Source organism: Habropoda laboriosa, unplaced genomic scaffold (genome assembly GCF_001263275.1).
Source record: "Habropoda laboriosa isolate 0110345459 unplaced genomic scaffold, ASM126327v1 scaffold462, whole genome shotgun sequence".
Lineage (NCBI taxonomy): Eukaryota > Metazoa > Arthropoda > Insecta > Hymenoptera > Apidae > Habropoda > Habropoda laboriosa.
Genome location: NW_017100566.1, coordinates 1 through 18,351, shown reverse-complemented (window position 1 = coordinate 18,351; position 18,351 = coordinate 1). Strand labels below are relative to the sequence as shown.

Below are 18,351 nucleotides of genomic sequence, written 5' to 3'. Positions count from 1 at the left end.
GTTTCATACCCTGCCGCGAATTACATATTACATAGCAACAATTCGAATCGCTTGAATGTAAATCTATACGTCTCTTTGGTTATTATTTAAACATCGGAACATGGTTCTGATTTTTTGCTTTTTTTTTTCAGACGCGTTTCGTTGGATCCTTAAAAAGCTTAGCTTTTTAAAACAAATTTTACAACGTACGCGTAACGATACTCTTTTTTTTTTTTTTTTTTTTTTTTTTTCGTTAAATACTCGAAGCGATTGCGAATTCGTATGTCTATCCTCTTTGTTCATAGTATACATTGTGCTTTATGAGGAAAGAAAAATCCACTTAGATCGTCGTGATTAATAAAGAAGCATAGTTTTTGGATAGTAAGAACTGAAAAAGTATAACGGAAATCTGGTTGAAAAATTTATTCATATCGTATGTGCACATAAAGTCGATGTAAAACACTGTCACTGGAAACTTAATTAACCTATCGTTTAGTTTTATTCAATTTTATAATATAGTATACTTCTTGAACTAACTAAAAAGTTCAACAGATCAACTTTGTTCAAAGTTGCATCGAGAAAGCAATGAAATGCATCTCCGATTTATTGTGCTATGAGAATCATTTTAATTAAAACGGTAGATCGTTAGTACTCACGTTCCTAATGTGAACTTATTGTGAAAGCGACATTATTACTTGTTATCAGTCTAATAAGTACACAAGCCACATTCGACAGATTATGCACGTGTTTTCAAAAATTATAATAGATCTTTGACGAAAGAAATAGAGAAACAGGTGGTAAAAGAAATATATACGGTCGATGTAAGATGACAGAAAAGTTAGCGTAAAATAGTTTATTGAGGAAAGAACGACAGATAGGACGACGTGCCTTCTTTACCTGTGTCGTCTTATTCAAGATCTTCGACGTACGCTTTTGGGATGCTAATTCTTTTTTTTTTTTTTTTACTGTGCTCTGCGAATTGTAAAGGGTAGCTTTTACCGGAAATGCTCGATCGTTTCACCTAGAGCATCGTTCCTCCGCCAAGTTTGCGGACCTGAACTGAATCAAATGAATTTTTTTCTATCGATCAACCGTGTCGTTTACTGTTCACTACGACTTCACCTCGCCGGATTCCTCTTTCACTTGTGGATGAGAGGTGGCATTTGTGATCACAGAAATACTTTTACCGCTCTGCAGGCTGGAATGACTCGACGAACGACTGTGACTTTGACTCCCAGCGCCCACTGGAGTTTGTACAAGGGGCTGCGGTGGAGTTCTAGCACCAGATCCATTAATCACTGTGGAATTCGGTTGCAATTGCATATGATACTTGTAAATGTTCTCTGTACTCTCGACAACACCTATATTTAAAAGATATATATCATTAATCGATATTATTAGATATAAATTTAGAGGAATGTCGGTTAGCACGTCGATTATGTACCGGCTTGCAAGTTTAAACTGCGGCCACGAACTCCTGTTTCCTTCGAAGGAGGACTCCACCAATTGACGAAAGTTCCAACAACAGGCACATGTCTAAGAATACCTTCTTGCCACAATTTCTCGGCATTTTCTCTCTCCAAGTCTGTCTGCGCAGCTTCGATACCTCTTTTCACCACTTCTGATATAGTGTCTAATAATTTGGAGCTGGCTTCCACTTCTTGACCAACTTGTAGGACTAGGGAGAGTAATTCAGCTACATCTGTAAAGATTATTTTAGCCACTGCTTAGCACTGATCCAAGTCAATAGAAAACAAATCTAAACTAGAAATATATACCCGTATCTTGTGTAACCATTCCAAATCTCACACAAGCTAAGCCATCAGCTCCCTCTCCCAAAGAAAATGCCGCGTCTGTGTTTCTCAAAGCTTCGACCAATTGTGTGTTTAATCTATTCAATTCCTCCTTCGCCTGATCGGTCATAACGTGGATCCAAGTGGGAGGAGCGTATCGTACGCCACCTAAACCTGCCCAACCTGGCATTTCCACTAAATGCAAAGAGTCATTTTCTGACACCAATCGTACGAAAGTCGCTTTATGTTCCACTGTTGCCTGTAATATTTCCTATCAAGGAAATGCCAGCAATTAGTTAAAAAAAAAAATGAATGATTACAGTAACTATGCTGCTTAAAATAAACTCACTATCTGTTGTTCGAGACAAGCCACTACATTATCTATGTCCTCGGTAGAAGGAGGTTGTTCCGGATTCTCTAGTGGACAAATGCGAATTGATATACCATGATGTTCGATTTCACACAGCTCTATTTGTACGTTTTCGATGTCCCTTTGAAGAATTTGCCCTAGCCAGGAGTTCAGTTTGTCGTAATAAGGAGGAACACGTTCTGTCGCTTGAGGATCTCTGTCCGCAGGCACAAATTGAAACACTAAAGCGCTGGCCACAGCTTCAAGGAGTTGAGGATTGTGCACAGGGTTGGTTAGGAACTCGTTTATGGTGTAAGAGGTTTCACCACCGGGTGGTTGACTCTAAAAGATAAATTAAGTAAATTGAATTCGAACTTCGATTCAGGGTAACGATATTGTTCATCAGATGAATTTACCAATATCCTTATACAAGAAAATTTCTTGATTTTGTTGTACAATTCTTCCACAGCCAAAAAACACCTCTTCAACCTATTATGTACACCGTCTCTACCTAACACTTGCAACGTGGCCCACAATGGCAAAGTTGGTAAACGTCTTGATAGCGAATCTGTCATTAAACCCGACACCAAAGACAGAGTTGTGTCTCTTGAAGTTGGACGACCGCCCTTTGTGTCTGTTAATCTGTATAACGTCTAAGAATTTGTTAAGTACAAACTCAGGATCCAATAAAACATCTGTAGAATCAAAGATTTACTCGAAAGGATACAACTACCGGCAAGGATGGTATACCAAGCCATACACCAAGAGGTAACGTCATGCTATCGGCGATCTTCGAAGACTGGAAGTCAAAAGCATTCTTATTACACATTTTTTTACAAGAACAAAAATAGAATAAGAAAACTGAATAGACATGAACACACTTACTACATTACTCAACGCTAACGCGGCTAAAGAATGGCCTCTGAGATGAAGCCAAACATTGTACACATCACATGTTGCACGCAGTCTAGCGATATTGTCGCAATGTCCCGTTAATACTGAACCCGCTTCTGCTAATACCAAAAGGGGTGTCACGATATTTGATTGTGTATCTTCCGCCAATCTTCTTTCCAAAGCTGACACATCCATACTATACCGTGATCCAAACATTGTATTATGGGGGATAGGTCTTACACAATGCAGTGGTAATGAAAGCTGAAAGATGTAACCCAGATAAACTTCACATAATACCTATCCAGATCCATAATTACTAGAGTTTACATTGTTTTTAAATATAGACCATAAGTATACCTGTCTGCATAGATGCTGAACCACGCCTAAAGGCGCGGCTACCGAACTGTAAATTAAAGGTGGAGAGGCGGCGAGAGCTGTGAAACCCTCCTCCATGTACCGAGGATACTTGCGGTGCAAGGCCAACCTGGCCACCCTGACCAAACCCTCTAGATGGTCCTCGTGAAACGAGGAGACACAGTCGACGAAACGGAAAATGTGACTGAGCCATCTGGTCGTGTCTGCGGCCAAACGACCAGCTAGTCTCTGAGCATGAGCTTTTGGAAGCGCGAGCGCGTAAGCAGAAACAGTGTGTGCGATCAATGCTAATTTCGCTGGCTCTGTTAACGGTGGCAATGTAGTCACTTGGCTCGTTGCTGTTTCTGTTGAACCGTCTTCGGCAGGTTGTGGAGCATCTTCGTGAATTACCAAATCCTGTAAATGTGTTTTTTTTTTTTGTTTAAATCTATACGATTAAAATTTGGGGATAATTATTTTTTTGCTAATACCTTAATTTTAAATACCTCAAAAAATGCGCCACGTTAAAATTCTGTAAGAGCAATTAACCGATTCGCGACTATTGTAAGACCACGTGATGTCCAGTCGTCAGGATCATAAAAGGACGAACCAATCGAGAAGCGAATCGAACGGAAACAACCAATAGCAATGATTCAATGGCTTCTGCTAGTGTTGTATTTACCTGAATTAAAGTTAATATCTCATCGGTGGTTTTTGACTGTGAAAGGAACCCAGAGGGATTATTCCAGGTGGTACCGCCACCGTCTGCAGCCCTCTCTACAGCTTCCTCGAGCCTGGAAATCACCTGCGAGGCTTGGAATTCCAATGCGGCTACTTCGTTCGACGCAGACCCACCTCCGGCACTGACCTGTCAAAATGATTGAAAAAGCCCGGGATAATAGGGTATCATTGCCACCCGAACTTCTTTCGACACTTCGAAAGGCACTATTACGTTAATCACGCACTGTCCTGATCACGGCTGACACGAACCTCGAGTATGTTTTGCGTTATACTTTCCATCGTCGCTTTATCGTTTGTGTCAGTCTCTTCGGCCATCGTGGCAATAGTCGTCGTGGCGCAGTAACGTCACTACTGCCTTCCGTGCACGTCCAACAACCGATAAAAAAAATTTTTCCTCGTTTGCCCTGTGAAAACTAAAATAGGTTTTCTATAAATGAACGCACTCGAAACTTGATACTTCTTAAATTCGATAATGTTTTTAATGCATTTCTTCCGATATTTCACGAGAAAGTAAGGAAAGTGAGGACGATCAAAGTAGTTGGTACGGCCCTTATTTTATCGATATGACTGTTATCGCAGTGCCAGTTGTTCAATTCGTTGATTAACCGAAGTAAGGTATTTTGCATACGAATCGAGTTATCAACGCACCTGTGTTTTTAATTTACATGCAAGTTTCCGCACAATATAATAAAAATACATCGGTTAATCATACTCGAAAGTTTTCGGTAAAAATTTAATTGACTTTAATTGATCCTTTTTTGCAACTATACTGTTTAGAAAAGTACCCCAAAGTACAATAAACAACTGAAACAATTGAACTGAAAATACAGTAGATTCCGACATTATTTTATCGCGTTAAACTTGTACTTTTAATGACGCAAGTTATCGGAGCTACTTGGATAAGGAAATATAATTAACGATGTGAAATAAATAAACCGTGAACATTGAAAATTATGGATTTTTATTTAACCATTGATTTTATACACTTTCAAATATATTTTATATAGTTGATTTAAATGATGATTTATAAAATGGAATTTCAGTTGAAATATAAAAATACAGAATGTAACATAATAGTCATTGTTTGTGTACACATGCACGTGTTAAATACTATTTACAAAAAATAATGGCATACAAAAGGACTTAACAATTAGCAATATTTTGACATATTACTTCTATCTAATAAAATGCATGTGCATGGAAAATAAGTTTATGTTGATTTGTATAGCAATTGATCAGTGTCGAAGTTTATTTTATTACAAAAATTCTATCAGACCTATAAGGTAAATTCCTAAATACATATTTACATAAAAGAATTAAATAATTTCAACAGTACCACCAACTTTTGTGATTGCCTCCTTCAACTGTTCAACTTCTTCTTTGCCAATATCAGATTTTATTATGACTGGTACACTTTCAACAAATTTCTTAGCCTATATGGAAGGAAGTATAATGAAATAAATGTAATTAGTAAAATGTTACAAAATATATGCAAGTTAAATAAATTACCTTTACAAGATTGCAATCTGGCAATATAGTCTTCATCTCTTTTATTAGAGCAACCTTTTGTTTGCTATCAAAACCTATTAGTTTAATAGTAAATGCAGTCTGTACTACTTCAGATACTTCATCTTCTTCCTAAAATAAAACAGTTACATATGCATTTGTTGTTAGCTTTACAGTATTTTTATAACAAAATTAATGTATATACTTGTTCAGCTTGTGGAGCAGCAACAAAACCTCCCATGGGCATCATAGGAGCATCTGGTAGGTTTAATCTCTTTTTAAGTACATCACTTAATTGTGCTGCCTCTATAAGGTTCAAGGTAACAATCTGATCAGCAATTTGTTCCACTTTAGGACTAACTGTTAGTTGGTCCTTTGAAACAGACTCAGATACTGAAGGTGTATTAACTGCAGCTGTTACTGCTGCTTCTTGTTGAATAATACTAAAACAGACAGAAATTAATACAAAACTAAAAGTCTATGTATTTCATTCAGATGCTTTCTAAGGTTATAAAAACTATTATTATTAAACAAAGGAATTATATTCATTTGTTTTATGCTTGATTCGTTTATTTATGTTATATTTAATACATCAAATGTTATTTAATATCTGTGATTTGAAAATTTACAAAAAAAGTGAGGTTATGTAATCACGTTTCGTTTATTTGTATAGTCGCAAAATGTTGATTCGTACCATTTGTGAAATTGACGAATTTGATGGATATTTCGTTGGCAGACAAATCGTAATGTATTCATTATATTTATTTAGTAGTACAATATTTTGTGTAACCAAAAACTTTACCCACAAGAATAACAATCAATGATAATGAAAATCTGAAGAGTTACAAACGAGTAAGATAGACTAGATAATATTTGAAAATGTGATCGTCCCGCCATCTGTACGACGCAATAGGTAGGTAAGCAACAATGTGATCAATGTTCTAAGAAACATAGGGAAATTGTATGTAAAACATTGTCTATCATGGAGGTCGGCAAATTAAGACGAAAATTTTGGACGTTAGCTAGATTACAGTAATTTGGATATTTTGAACCAGTCCAATAATTGCAATTCACGTTAGATACTTGTAATACTACAATATCGTAATATCATTGGTAAAAATCGTACACCTCAGATGGATCGATTCAACAGTCTTATGTTTTGTATACGTCATAGTGTACCATCCTATATTTCAATGACTGATGCAAAGCATCTGCTCTGCTTAAACATGGTCTAACCTCTCTTACGTTAAAATCGTGTTCAGCTTGATATTTGAAGAAGACGAAGTTAATTGAACCTATAGAACGATTCAAAATACTGGACGTGATGCCGTGTTCATTTCAATGGCGTTAGAAGAGCAGCGCGTCAATTTTGAAAGCAGCAGCTCGAAGAACGTGAACTATTTGCCCGGAAGAAAGTCGAAGGGAGAGGGCTGAAAGGATCTACCATCTACCTGTGACCCGTTTTCATCCAAGGAACGTTCATTGGTCAATGTCAGCGTATACCTGCGGCGTACGCGCAAGAGCGCAGGTATACGTATATCCTTTCTCGCAGTGCCCCTTCCTTACGAAAGGACAAAGCGGCTTCGTTGGTTCCCGTTACGGCAGACTTCGGTTGTGGCTCGCGAAAGAAAGGCGGAACGGTGGAAAAATCTGCGCGAATAGTGCACGCCGGAAGAAGGATCTCGAGAAATAAAATCGTGCGATCAGTGTCTCGTGTACTGTTATCGTGTGCAAAGTGGACGATCCCGGGTGTACTGGTGTGTGCATCGTGTGTTCACCGCGCATGGTCCGTCGAGAAGAACCACCCTGCTTTTCCTAATTACTTTAATTACAAAGACGAGCCTATTCGGCGTGCGCGCTCCGTGTCCGATGTACCTCTAAAGGCACAGTGGAAGCTATACATTCATAGAAACCGACGAAAATGGCGGCCTGAATCTGATCGATGATTGGACTCGTGAATCCATTTCTGGCGGCAGATTGTGAATAGCTAGTTTTTGCGATCCATCGAAACGTCGATTCGTCCATCGAACAGGATACACGTTCTGTTGGTCCTGGTTAATGGTACAACCCGGTACGGTTTCTTCGTAGACACGCAATCGGTAGCACTTATTTCGTTTGAAAAAACGTTCGAAAGAAAATCGATCGAAAAAGAAGAAAACCGAAAAGGTGGCAAGATCCGTGATAGGTTCAGTAATGCATATCAAGGCGCGAACGAACGTAACGGACGGTTCGCGCAGAAGTCCGTTACCCTCGGTGTTTCGTGCGACGTCAACGTGCTCATGTTTAAACTGGAAATCGAGAAAGTCCGTAGCGTTGATTTAACCGAAGATCTCGATAATCGAATATCACTTAAACGTGTTGCCGCGTCTAACGATTAACGATATATTCTCTATTGGAAACATCTTGAAGATAGAAGAAGAGAAATCGTGCGTGCATTAACGTCGAGCGATGAACTAGAACGAAGAAGAAGGCGACGAAGAAGAAGAAAAAGAAGAAGAATGCAATAGGAATTCTAGTTCGCCGAGAAACGAAGAAGGAATCAGGAGGACGTGCGTGTATATCGGTGGGGAAGTGTGCGAAGGAGAATAAAAAGCAGAAACAGGAGAAGAATAGTGAGGACGACGGTAGAGGGAAAAACAGAAGAATATCCGTTAGAGATGGAAATCGGTGGATCGCGGTTGTCTAAGGAGTCGTCGAATGAAAGGTAGTAAGGCAAAGAGGTAGTGGTGGCAACGAGAACGAACGAAGCAAAAAGAGGACGGCCGTCTAACCGGGCCGTGGAAAAATTGTGCGTGCACTGGTCGGTGGTGAGCGATAGCTACGACAACCGGAAGATACGCCGCTATGGAGATGAGACATTCGCGGAGCGAGGATCTGCTCGGCGTGATCTCTGGTTCGCGTTCACCGAGTCCTAACGTCCCTCTGCCAAGCACCGCATCTGAGGACGACCTTATCGCGGCCAGCGCCCTCCATGAGGCCAGTGACACCAACATCGTGAAACCTGCGTGTCCCTTGTTGTCCTCGAGGGTCGCCGGACCGGCCGGTCTTCCCGCGGATCGCATTGATCCCGAGGATTCCATTAGGGATATCCTTACCGAGAATGATATCTATAGGTTAGTACATTTTTTTTCTTTTTTACCCCCTTCTCCGTTCATTCTTTCTTGTTTTTCATACCTTGTTATTTCTTTCTTCTTCCTTGGTTCTTTTGGTTTACGTAATTATATTGGGTAAGGATGGTTTCTATCGTGCGTGACAATTTATATTAATGGACATACTGCTTCCTGCTAGAAAATTCGTTATTTTTCATTACTTCGTTTATGTAACTTTTCAAATGTAAATTCTCGATAAATCCTATTGACAATTCAACTGTATCTTCGTTCTTTTTTTTTTTTTTTTTTCTTTCGAGAACTCTTTGTAATCGTTGCGAAAAAAGATCGAGAAGTTTCGCGAGCGTCAATCTCTCGACTTTACTCGTCAGCGTAGCACGGTTTTTGTTTGCGTCGCGCGTATGATATCATCGATCTTTATCGATATTTTTTTCTTTTTTATCGTTGCGACGCGTTATTGTCGATCCCAGTCCAAATTCTGAAATAACCAGCCACCGATATTGTTCGTGCTACAGCTTTAGCCTGTTATCTGTTCGTCCGGGTCAAATCTGTCCGAATATATCGCAAAAATTGAAGGCACTCGATGTTTCGCTTCGTTTCCATTACCCGAGAGGGCACTCGAAGCGTAAATAAAATCGACTGAAATTGACGACGGAGGAGAGAGAAGCGAGGAAGGAATAAAATATAGACGTTCTATTTCGCGATAATTTACGACTCGAAGATCTCCTTTCGAAGCCTGATGTTACAGATATTTGCAAGTCGTGCAATGGAGATCCGGGACTAGAGATATGTATGTGTGTTAACCGTCTAAACGTGGACGAGCCTACACCATCGACTTTTATAAGATTTCCCATGGTTTACGAGCAAACCGTTAAAAGATATCGATTTTATAATACACGTCTCGAACCGGTGGTGTCGCCGACTCGTTTCGACGACTGTGCACACGCACACGCACTCGCACGCATTCTAACTACTTCTCGAACTATCGAGAGTATGTACAAACTCGTGGAGAGAGTTTTAAAAAAGTTGGAAAAAATATGTAGTGGCACGGTTCAATCTCCATTTGAATAATTAATCTCGCGGATTTCTAGATCGTTAGAATTCTTTTCTAACTGAACTTCGTATATTTTTAGTCAACACAGCTAACATCTGTGTGTGTTTAACAAAGTATTTGATAAGATAAAGAATAACATGTTCGCGTTTAAATTAGAGAATTAGCAGGAATTGTTTTTACTTAGAACAGATCATTCTGCGGGAGAATTGATCAAAAGTGGAGCGTGTTAGAAGGTTAACTGCAAAAGTAGACTTGAAACAAGACCGCTGGAAACAAATCGATCTCAAAAGAAGCAAAAAAAAAATGCAGAAAAGAAAAAAGATTTAATCTCACTACCAGATAACTTGTATAATCTCCGGTTATGATTGCACCGTATCTTAAGATATTGTTTAATAAAAGAAACAAAATTTCTTTCTCGATACATTTTCTAATCTTCGTAATTATTATTAATTCTTTCGTTGCAACAAACATTATTTATCGACTCTCCTAGAAATCTCTTTTGCACGCGTCTTCCTGTGACGCGTTTTCGAGAACAATTCTACGCGAACAATAAATATATCGGTATTCGCGGATCGTGACGGCATTCGGAATGTATCGAATTGTTCCGGAGGCGTTCTTAAATGGTGCGTTCTAAGCGTGCACAAGTAGGAAAGGCAGACGCGTGAAGAAGTGGAGAAAAATCGTTTCCGGTTTGATCGCCGTTGCGTACAGATCGATTTAAGTCGGTGACGTTGAATCATTGACAAACTATTCGAACGTTGCGCGTTCGCCTCGGTCGTTTCTTCGTTGTGGCGGCGCGTTCGTTCGCGCGCGCGCGCGTGCGTTTAAAAACGGAAAGCGAAGAGCGTTTCATTTTTAATGAAGAAGGAGGGAGCGGCTTCCGTAGGAGAGCACACGAGGTGTTCTCAATGAAAACGGCTTCGAAGGAAATTACGGAGCGACTCGTGAGGCCGTCGGGCGTCCACTCGAAGCGCGATTTAATCAATGCAATTAATCAGCTCCGCCTCGGTTTCAGCAACTGCCGGTAATTTTGCTCGTAATTAGAGATAACCGTGCTCCTCTATCAATTTATAAGACAAAAACCTCGAATGAATAATATTTTAAAGTTGCACCGTGTGGTATGTGCCTTCGTTACTTCTTTTCTTTTTTTTTTTTTTTTTATTTTACGCTTTTCTGTTTCGAAGGAAATTTATATTCTCGTCGGGGTTGAGATTTCTCGGGAATATTTTTCGTTGCACGTTTCAACGGTAAAAATACGAGAGTCGCGAATGGATTCTATATATAACTTTCATTTTTGGCGACACCCTGCAAAGATTCTTACTGTACGATCCGGAGACAGTTACTGTTGTTATAGAAGTTACATTTTGCCAAAGTAGAATTTATGGGTGGAGAAAGCAGAGAACACGTAGATGCGTGTTTCTCTGTCTGTAAGTTCGATTTCAGTTTAGCTTTTACTCAGCTTTCAAGGCTCTTTTAATTTTTATGAAGAAATATAGGGTGTTCCATTTTAAATAATCGATAGAGTGGAACTTATCGTAAATATTTCGGTAAATACTCGTTTTAGAGATATTATACCGAAATTTTAGTTTTCTCTTAATTTCTATAATTTCCAAATAGGGTGTTCCATTTTAAAAAATCGTGGTGGCGTAAATTCGATTTTGATAGAATGGAACTTACCGTAAATATTTCGGTAAATACTTGTTTTGGACGTATTGTACCTAAATTTTCATTTACTCAGCTTTCAATTTTCTCTTAATTTCCATGTAGGATGTTCTATTTTAAAAATTCACGGCGACCTTAAAAATTTCACGCATAAACAATGTAGAAAAAAAGAAGCATATTTCTGTATCTATAAGTTCGGTTTCAACTCAGCTTTTCATTTTCTCTTAATTTTCGTAAAGAAGTATATAGTGTTTCGTTTCAAAAAAAATCACGGTGACTTTCAAAATATCATGTATGAAAAGAACGTAGAAAAGAAAATAATTATTACAACATACGTCTTCATTGAAATCGTGCAACTTTTGCATCATACGCTATTTCGTACAGCGAATAGTTTATGAGTAATTTCAGGTGATCACGTTAGATGAATCACCCTGTATAATCTAGCACCATCTTATTCACACACTGTCATTAGATCTCGATCACTATTAGAGGTAATATTCTTGCCGACTAGTTGAATAGGGAAGACATAATTCTTCACTTCCACAGCGAATTTCAGCGAGCTCGTTTGAATGTGAAGTACAGATAGGCGTACAGATGGATTATTTTCTAACTTCCTGAGATACAGTACTTATCGAAATAATTCGAGTGATTGAATTTGGTCAAATGTACTTTGGATATTAAGAAAATGTGGTGTACACTATTAACCCTTTTTTAATCTAACCTAACCTAATTCGTTTATCGCTACGAACCCATATATGAGTTTCGGGAAATTGTTCACCATACACCGTGAACTCATTTACGTCTACGTGCAACAATTCAGTGCGCTCTGTGAATCCAGACATGCGTCTCTCTTGCATATTTGTTAACAAATACAGTTACTCTTTTGGTGTCCATTACTGATAGCATTGGAACATGTTCTTTACTATTTACGACCTTTTTTTTTTTTTTTGACCCCTTGCGATCGGCACATTTCTCTGGTGAGACTACCAGCTAGTCGGAGCAAATTTAAGTTTTTAAAGTTATTTTTGCACAGTTGATCCATTGTATATATATATATTTAAGGGGATGTTGAAAAATATAGAATATTTTGAAACTGATATATTTTGTTTAATATTAGTTATAGTGCATAAAAATAAAACTATCGGAGACTATCGGAGAATCGTACCAGTTTCTCGGTAAACCAAGGCTGATTACAAATTCACAGACTGGGTATCCAAAAGCAAGGAAATTAAACTAATCCCTGAAAAATAAGTTGTGAAATTTCACACAAATGCTTCGAAAGGGATTGTAAAGAGTAATTAATATATACAAAACCTTTGGATCATAAAATACCAGATATGCATACAAAACAAAGATCATGCCGCCATAGCGACGACACCGATTTCTAGAACAAAATTGAAATGCCGCCACTATGGCGGCACCGATCGCAAAGGATTAAAGCTTCGTTACAAGTGTTGTAATTACACTAAAAATAAGTAAATACGTAAATGAAAATTGAGAAATTATTCTGACCAGTGCATACTTTGTCCTTAGAAAAATAAGTCAATGCACATTTTAGCGCTGGAAGGGTTAAACCGAAGAAGCTGCAAAATCTCTCTCAGAAACATATCCGTTGTGAAATCTTCCGACGATGATCACGAAAAATTCGCAAAACAATTATATTTCTCGATAGAGAGGAAATGTCTTACTGTGAGCAGACTTTGTCCTTAGAAAAATCAATCGACGCACATTTTAGCGCTGGAAGGGTTAAACCGAAGAAGCTGCAAAATCTCTCTCAGAAGCATCCTTCATTAAATCTTGCAACAATGATCATGAAAAGTTCGTAAAGAATTATAATGCAACACAGAAAGGATTAAACCGAAGAAGCTACAAAATCCCTCTCAGAGGAATCCACCGTGAAATCTCCCAAAGACGATCATAAATAAATTCGTAAACAATTATGAAGTTGAAGAGAGGAAACTCTGATTGTGAGAGAAAAGTTGCGCGTCCCAATTGTCTCGGTGTCGTTTCGCGGCCATCGCGACAGCGACGACGGTTTCGATCGGTTAATAGGTATGATCCGGCGTGGCGTCGGCCTGGCCACCGAATCGGAATCGACGATCAACGCGTTCCCCGATGCGTGACCATTGACTCGTGCCCGAGCCGGCTCGGCTATTGTTGAGAAAAAGACCGGAGCTAAAGATAGCGATATTCGAACGTAGCAGCTTCCTCACCTCGCCCCCAGTGATCGACCCCTCGCCTTCCAGCCATTGTGCGCCGCTGACCTCAACCGAAATACGCTCCCGATGGACAGATTCGGCCTCATTTTCTACCGCCGTTTCCTCTATAAAGCTACAACCTCTCTCCCTGGTGTTCAAGTATTTCGTCGTCACACACTCAACGACGAGAAATGAAGTAAAAGTCATTCGTATCTTGCCTGAGATTTATACGAGAGGACATTTAAATGCGGTGAAATCTCGATCAGCGGAACGATCGAGGAAATTCGCTGCCATCGTCGAAGCATTGTCGACGGTAAAATCTCGATAGCGGAACGATCGAGGAAATTCGCTGCCATCGTCGAAGCATTGTCGACGGTAAAATCTCGATCAGTGGAGCGATCGAGGAAATTCGCTCTCATCGTCGAAGCATTGTCGACGGTAAAATCTCGATCAGTGGAACGATCGAGGAGATTCGTTGTCATCGTCGAAGCATTGTCGACGGTAGAATATCGATAGCGAAACGATCGAGGAAATTCGCTGCCATCGTCGAAGCATTGTCGACGGTAAAATCTCGATAGCGGAACGATCGAGGAAATTCGCTGCCATCGTCGAAGCATTGTCGACGGTAAAATCTCGACAGTGGAGCGATCGAGGAAATTCACTGCCATCGTCGAAGCATTGTCGACGGTAAAATCTCGATCAGTGGAACGATCGAGGAAATTCGCTGCCATCGTCGAAGCATTGTCGACGGTAAAATCTCGATCAGTGGAACGATCGAGGAGATTCGTTGTCATCGTCGATGCACGTCGAAGCATTGTCGACGGTAAAATCTCGATCAGTGGAACGATCGAGGAGATTCGTTGTCATCCTCGAAGCATTGTCGACGGTAGAATATTGATAGCGGAGCGATCGAGGAAATTCGTTGTCGACAGTGCTGTCATACGTAAAAAGTCTTTTTCTCTTAGAAAGGATTTGTTTCCGGAGCTTAGGAAGAGTAGAATACGGTACCAAAGTTTGGTCACTTGTTTTGGTGTCGCTCTGTATGTCATAGACGCATCAGTGTGCTTCAGAATGCTCCTTGTGCGTTGGAGAAGGTATAGTCGATGGAAGAAATATAACGAGATGGTAAATTAAAGCATTAACACGTTGTCTGCCGTCGTCGGAAGCATTGTCGGCACAGAACGACTTGTCCTGTGTGCCATCGTCGACAGTGTATCGATCGGTCACGTCTGATCAATGATCAACGCTAAAAAATTCTGGTGAAAATCACGTGTCTGGTTTAGAGTACAAATTGGTAGCACACGGAATGTTCCTCACGATTTTCTGGTGATAACGAACTAATTAAAAATTGATAGAACGAGAAAGATTGGGAAATAAGAGTAGAGACTGAAGAAAATTGCTAAACTTTTCAGCAATGATGACAGATCGGTATTATCTGCGTGTAATACATCGTACAAAATGCACAGTTTGCGCATTAAATACATATCACGTGTGCATAAGAGTAAGCATGTAAATTAATATTATGTAAAACTGATAAAAATATAGATATTAAGAATATTTCAAAATAAATGACCTTTCATGCAAACATAGAATTATTCATGATTAATTAGGATAATCAAGGTTCTACTGTATTTCGTATTTCCGTCAAATCTAATCTTTGACGCAATCGATTTAAAAGATATGAATTTCTAAAAACATAATAGTTACTCAAAGTTCAAGTTGCAACTTTTCACCGGGAGAACATTTGGCCCAGAAAATTGAACGCGAAAGCAAACATCACATGTGAATAGGGTTAATCTTGACTGTCGCGAAAGAAAGAAGGTCCGCGTGGTACTCTTTATTTAGACTATAGAAATATCTGGCGACGCTCGTCCTGTATAGTCGGTGGAAGAAATATAAAAGAACATAAGAATCCAAAACTGTGATTCAGACTTAATAGAAAAACGTAAAATGTCACGTCCTGACCTTCAGTATCACTGCGTCAATCACAGTTATTACTTAATGCTTTAATTATGCGGTTTCGCTATATCTCTTCCATCGACTATACCTTCGAACTTTCCATCGTACAGTTACACTTTGAATTTTTCATTCAAACTGCCCAAAATCTTAATTAGGGCTGCATAAAGCCTACCTCAAGTTTCATTTAATCCCAATCAAGAAAAATAAAATGTGTACCAACTTTAAGTGTCACTATATCAATCAGTACAGCTACTCAATGCCTTAATTTTGCGACCTCGCTATATTCCTTCCACCGACTATACCTTCGAACTTTCCATCGTAAAATTACACTTTGAATTTTTCATTCAAACTGTCCGAAATTTTAATTAGAGCCACGTGAAGTGTATTTCAACTTTAATTTTCGGGAAAAAAAAAAGTCACGTGCTGACCTTCAGTGTCACTATATCAATCAATATTGTTACTTAATGCCTTAATTTTGTAATCTCGCTGTATTCCTTCCGCCGACTATACCTTCGAACTTTCCATCGTACAGTTACACTTTGAATTTTTCATTGAAACTGCCTAAAATCTTAATCAGTGCAGCATGAAACCTACCTCAACTTTAATTTAATCCGAATCAAGAAAAATTAAATGTGTACCGATCTTAGGTGTCACTATATCAATCAGTACAGCTACTCAGTGCCTTAATTTACGACCTCGCTGTATTTCTTCCACCGACTATACACCTGAATCGCTTTACCTCGGGTCTCATGATCCTCTGTATTTTTCATGCTCTATAACATTCCACTGTTTATTTGTTTATTCATGCACCTGGTGCCGTTATCAACGTATTATTTCGACGTTCCTGTTTCTACAGGGGCGATCTGGTTATTCAGCTCATTGTAAAGTGGCTCTCATAAAAGTTGCATCGTTTTATTTAGGGGAACGAGGCTAACCTCGAAATCTTGACAAGTGACGAGGGGATAAATAATTCAGCATTATCCTTCCCCTGTGAACATCGAGCCGGACAACGTTAACACCTTGACACTCTCTCATTCAAGATTCGTGATAAAATCATTTCAACAATATAACCTATAGATTCGTACGGTTAAGTAATTAAGCGTTGGTACGGTTTAAGTAAAGATATTTCATACGTTAGAATAAGCAGTTCTCGCAAGATTATACACGCAAGATTGAATCAGCGTGGAGGAATCTGAGGACGCCAAGAGATTGAATGAGGTGAAGAGATAATAGTTTCTTATGGAGGTGCATTAATGTTTATTGTTGTGCTCGTTTCTAGTTTCGTCGACTGCAGAGAAACAGTGGAGATTGGTGGAAAGAAAATTCACTCGTTTCACGTCGCTACGTTGCGACTTTTTGTGAATATAAATAAACACTCGATGCTAAAAATTTCACAGTTCTGAGAAAATCGTGGATTTTTGCAAATAAAAACATCGGAACGTCGTTCGAAGTCGTAAATTTTCGACCGTGGAAAACACTTGCTCGTTTGGAATGGTGGTAAAATGGAATATCTCCGACATTGTCGATTTTTCTGAAAGATAAGATCATTTGAAATCGCAGTCGTCACTTTATGGAGTTGAATTTCAGCTTTCTACAAATGTAAATAATCGCTGGACGTTTAAAGTCTCAGTTTCTAAGAAGATTTACGATTTTGCAGAAAAGATAGGAACTTTATTTGAAATCGTAAATTTTCGACTGTAAAAAAACTGTTTCACTTGACATAACAGTAAAAGTGAATATCTGCGACATGGTGGATTTTTATAAAAAGATAGGAACGTCATTCGAAATGACAAATGTTCGACGGTAAAACAAAAGAACCTGGCTCGTTTAAAACAGCAGTAAAGTTGAATATCTCCGACTTTGTTTAATGGGGTTAAGCTTCACGCGTTAGCGGCTTATTGAACGTGTTAATAATCGTTGTAAGAATTTCACCTCTGTTCCGAAAACGCACGGGAACAGAAGCGTATCTTCACTTTCTTTCGCGCAGTTGCATCGTGAAATATCTCTTCGAGGCTCGTTCGATCTCTCTCCGGAACAAAAACCGTATATCTGCACAAAAGAGAAAGAGAAGAAAGAAAAAAAAAAGAGAGAGAGAGAGAGAGAGAGAGAGAGAATAACGCACCCTTTTGTGTTCGTTTCTGTTCCATCTTTGGCCAGGCGGTTATTCAGCGTTATTAACCCTTTCACTGGGATATAGTTGGCTTAGAAAGTTGCATGAAAATCATCCTCCTAAGCGAGAAGCGGTGTACAAATCTGGCGCTCGTAATAAGCACCAGCCTGATTCGTATACCAATTTCTCCGCTGATGAATGATGCGATTTACGAGCGAATCGCAGCAAGAATATTTATTAACACGTCTCGACGTTTGCTTTTCTTGCTGGTGTATGTTATGCAACGCGCGTGCACTCGCCAACGATACGCGTAATTTCTCTTTTCGGCAAATCGTGACAAAGCAGCGTATACCTATGACGCGTCTTGAATATATAATATAATGAAGTTTCTCGTGTTTTCTCATGGATTGAATGTTAATAAGGTTCGTTGTACTGTAAAGCGAAAATTCGAGAATAATCGACCATGTTCCCTATTAAAGGTTGGATGACTGAAGATGGGTCATCTTTGACCCGTATTGACCCTTTCTATCTATAGACGCTTTGAAAATTTGCTTGTACCGTGTCTTTGACGTGTCTATAGGCGGTTTGAATATTTTCTCGCGTTGTGACTTTGGCGACTATAGGCATTTTGAATATTTTCTCGCG

The 18,351-nt window shown here is 39.2% G+C and overlaps 2 protein-coding genes across 2 annotated transcripts; both read right to left on the bottom strand.

Annotated features, from left to right (window-relative positions):
* Nucleotides 1-843: 843 nt before the first annotated feature.
* On the bottom strand, nt 844-4,425 carry LOC108576645 (pyridoxal-dependent decarboxylase domain-containing protein 1). The gene is given in 10 exon segments (XM_017939680.1): nt 844-1,340; nt 1,424-1,681; nt 1,758-2,043; nt 2,122-2,463; nt 2,538-2,774; nt 2,849-2,988; nt 2,991-3,276; nt 3,373-3,786; nt 4,052-4,237; nt 4,360-4,425. Coding segments are annotated over 10 exon segments (2,466 nt in total). The 3' UTR covers nt 844-1,089.
* A 1,001-nt stretch (nt 4,426-5,426) lies between these two features.
* LOC108576652 (39S ribosomal protein L12, mitochondrial) lies at nt 5,427-6,375 on the bottom strand. Its single transcript, XM_017939690.1, has 4 exons — nt 6,311-6,375; nt 5,822-6,059; nt 5,620-5,748; nt 5,427-5,543 (listed from the first exon to the last, which is right to left on the bottom strand). The coding sequence occupies exons 1-4, from the start codon at nt 6,370-6,372 to the stop codon at nt 5,427-5,429; spliced, it is 546 nt and encodes a 181-aa protein (XP_017795179.1). The 5' UTR covers nt 6,373-6,375.
* Nucleotides 6,376-18,351: the final 11,976 nt, after the last annotated feature.

Bases quoted from the DNA above. Each gene is read 5' to 3' on its own strand.
- LOC108576652 (XM_017939690.1), bottom strand. From the start codon at position 6,372: ATGAATACATTACGATTTGTCTGCCAACGAAATATCCATCAAATTCGT. The intron at 5,749-5,821 runs GTATATACATTA...GTTTTATTTTAG, and splicing joins CTGCTCCACAAGCTGAACAA to GAAGAAGATGAAGTATCTGA. The intron at 5,544-5,619 runs GTAATTTATTTA...CCTTCCATATAG, and splicing joins CAGATTGCAATCTTGTAAAG to GCTAAGAAATTTGTTGAAAG.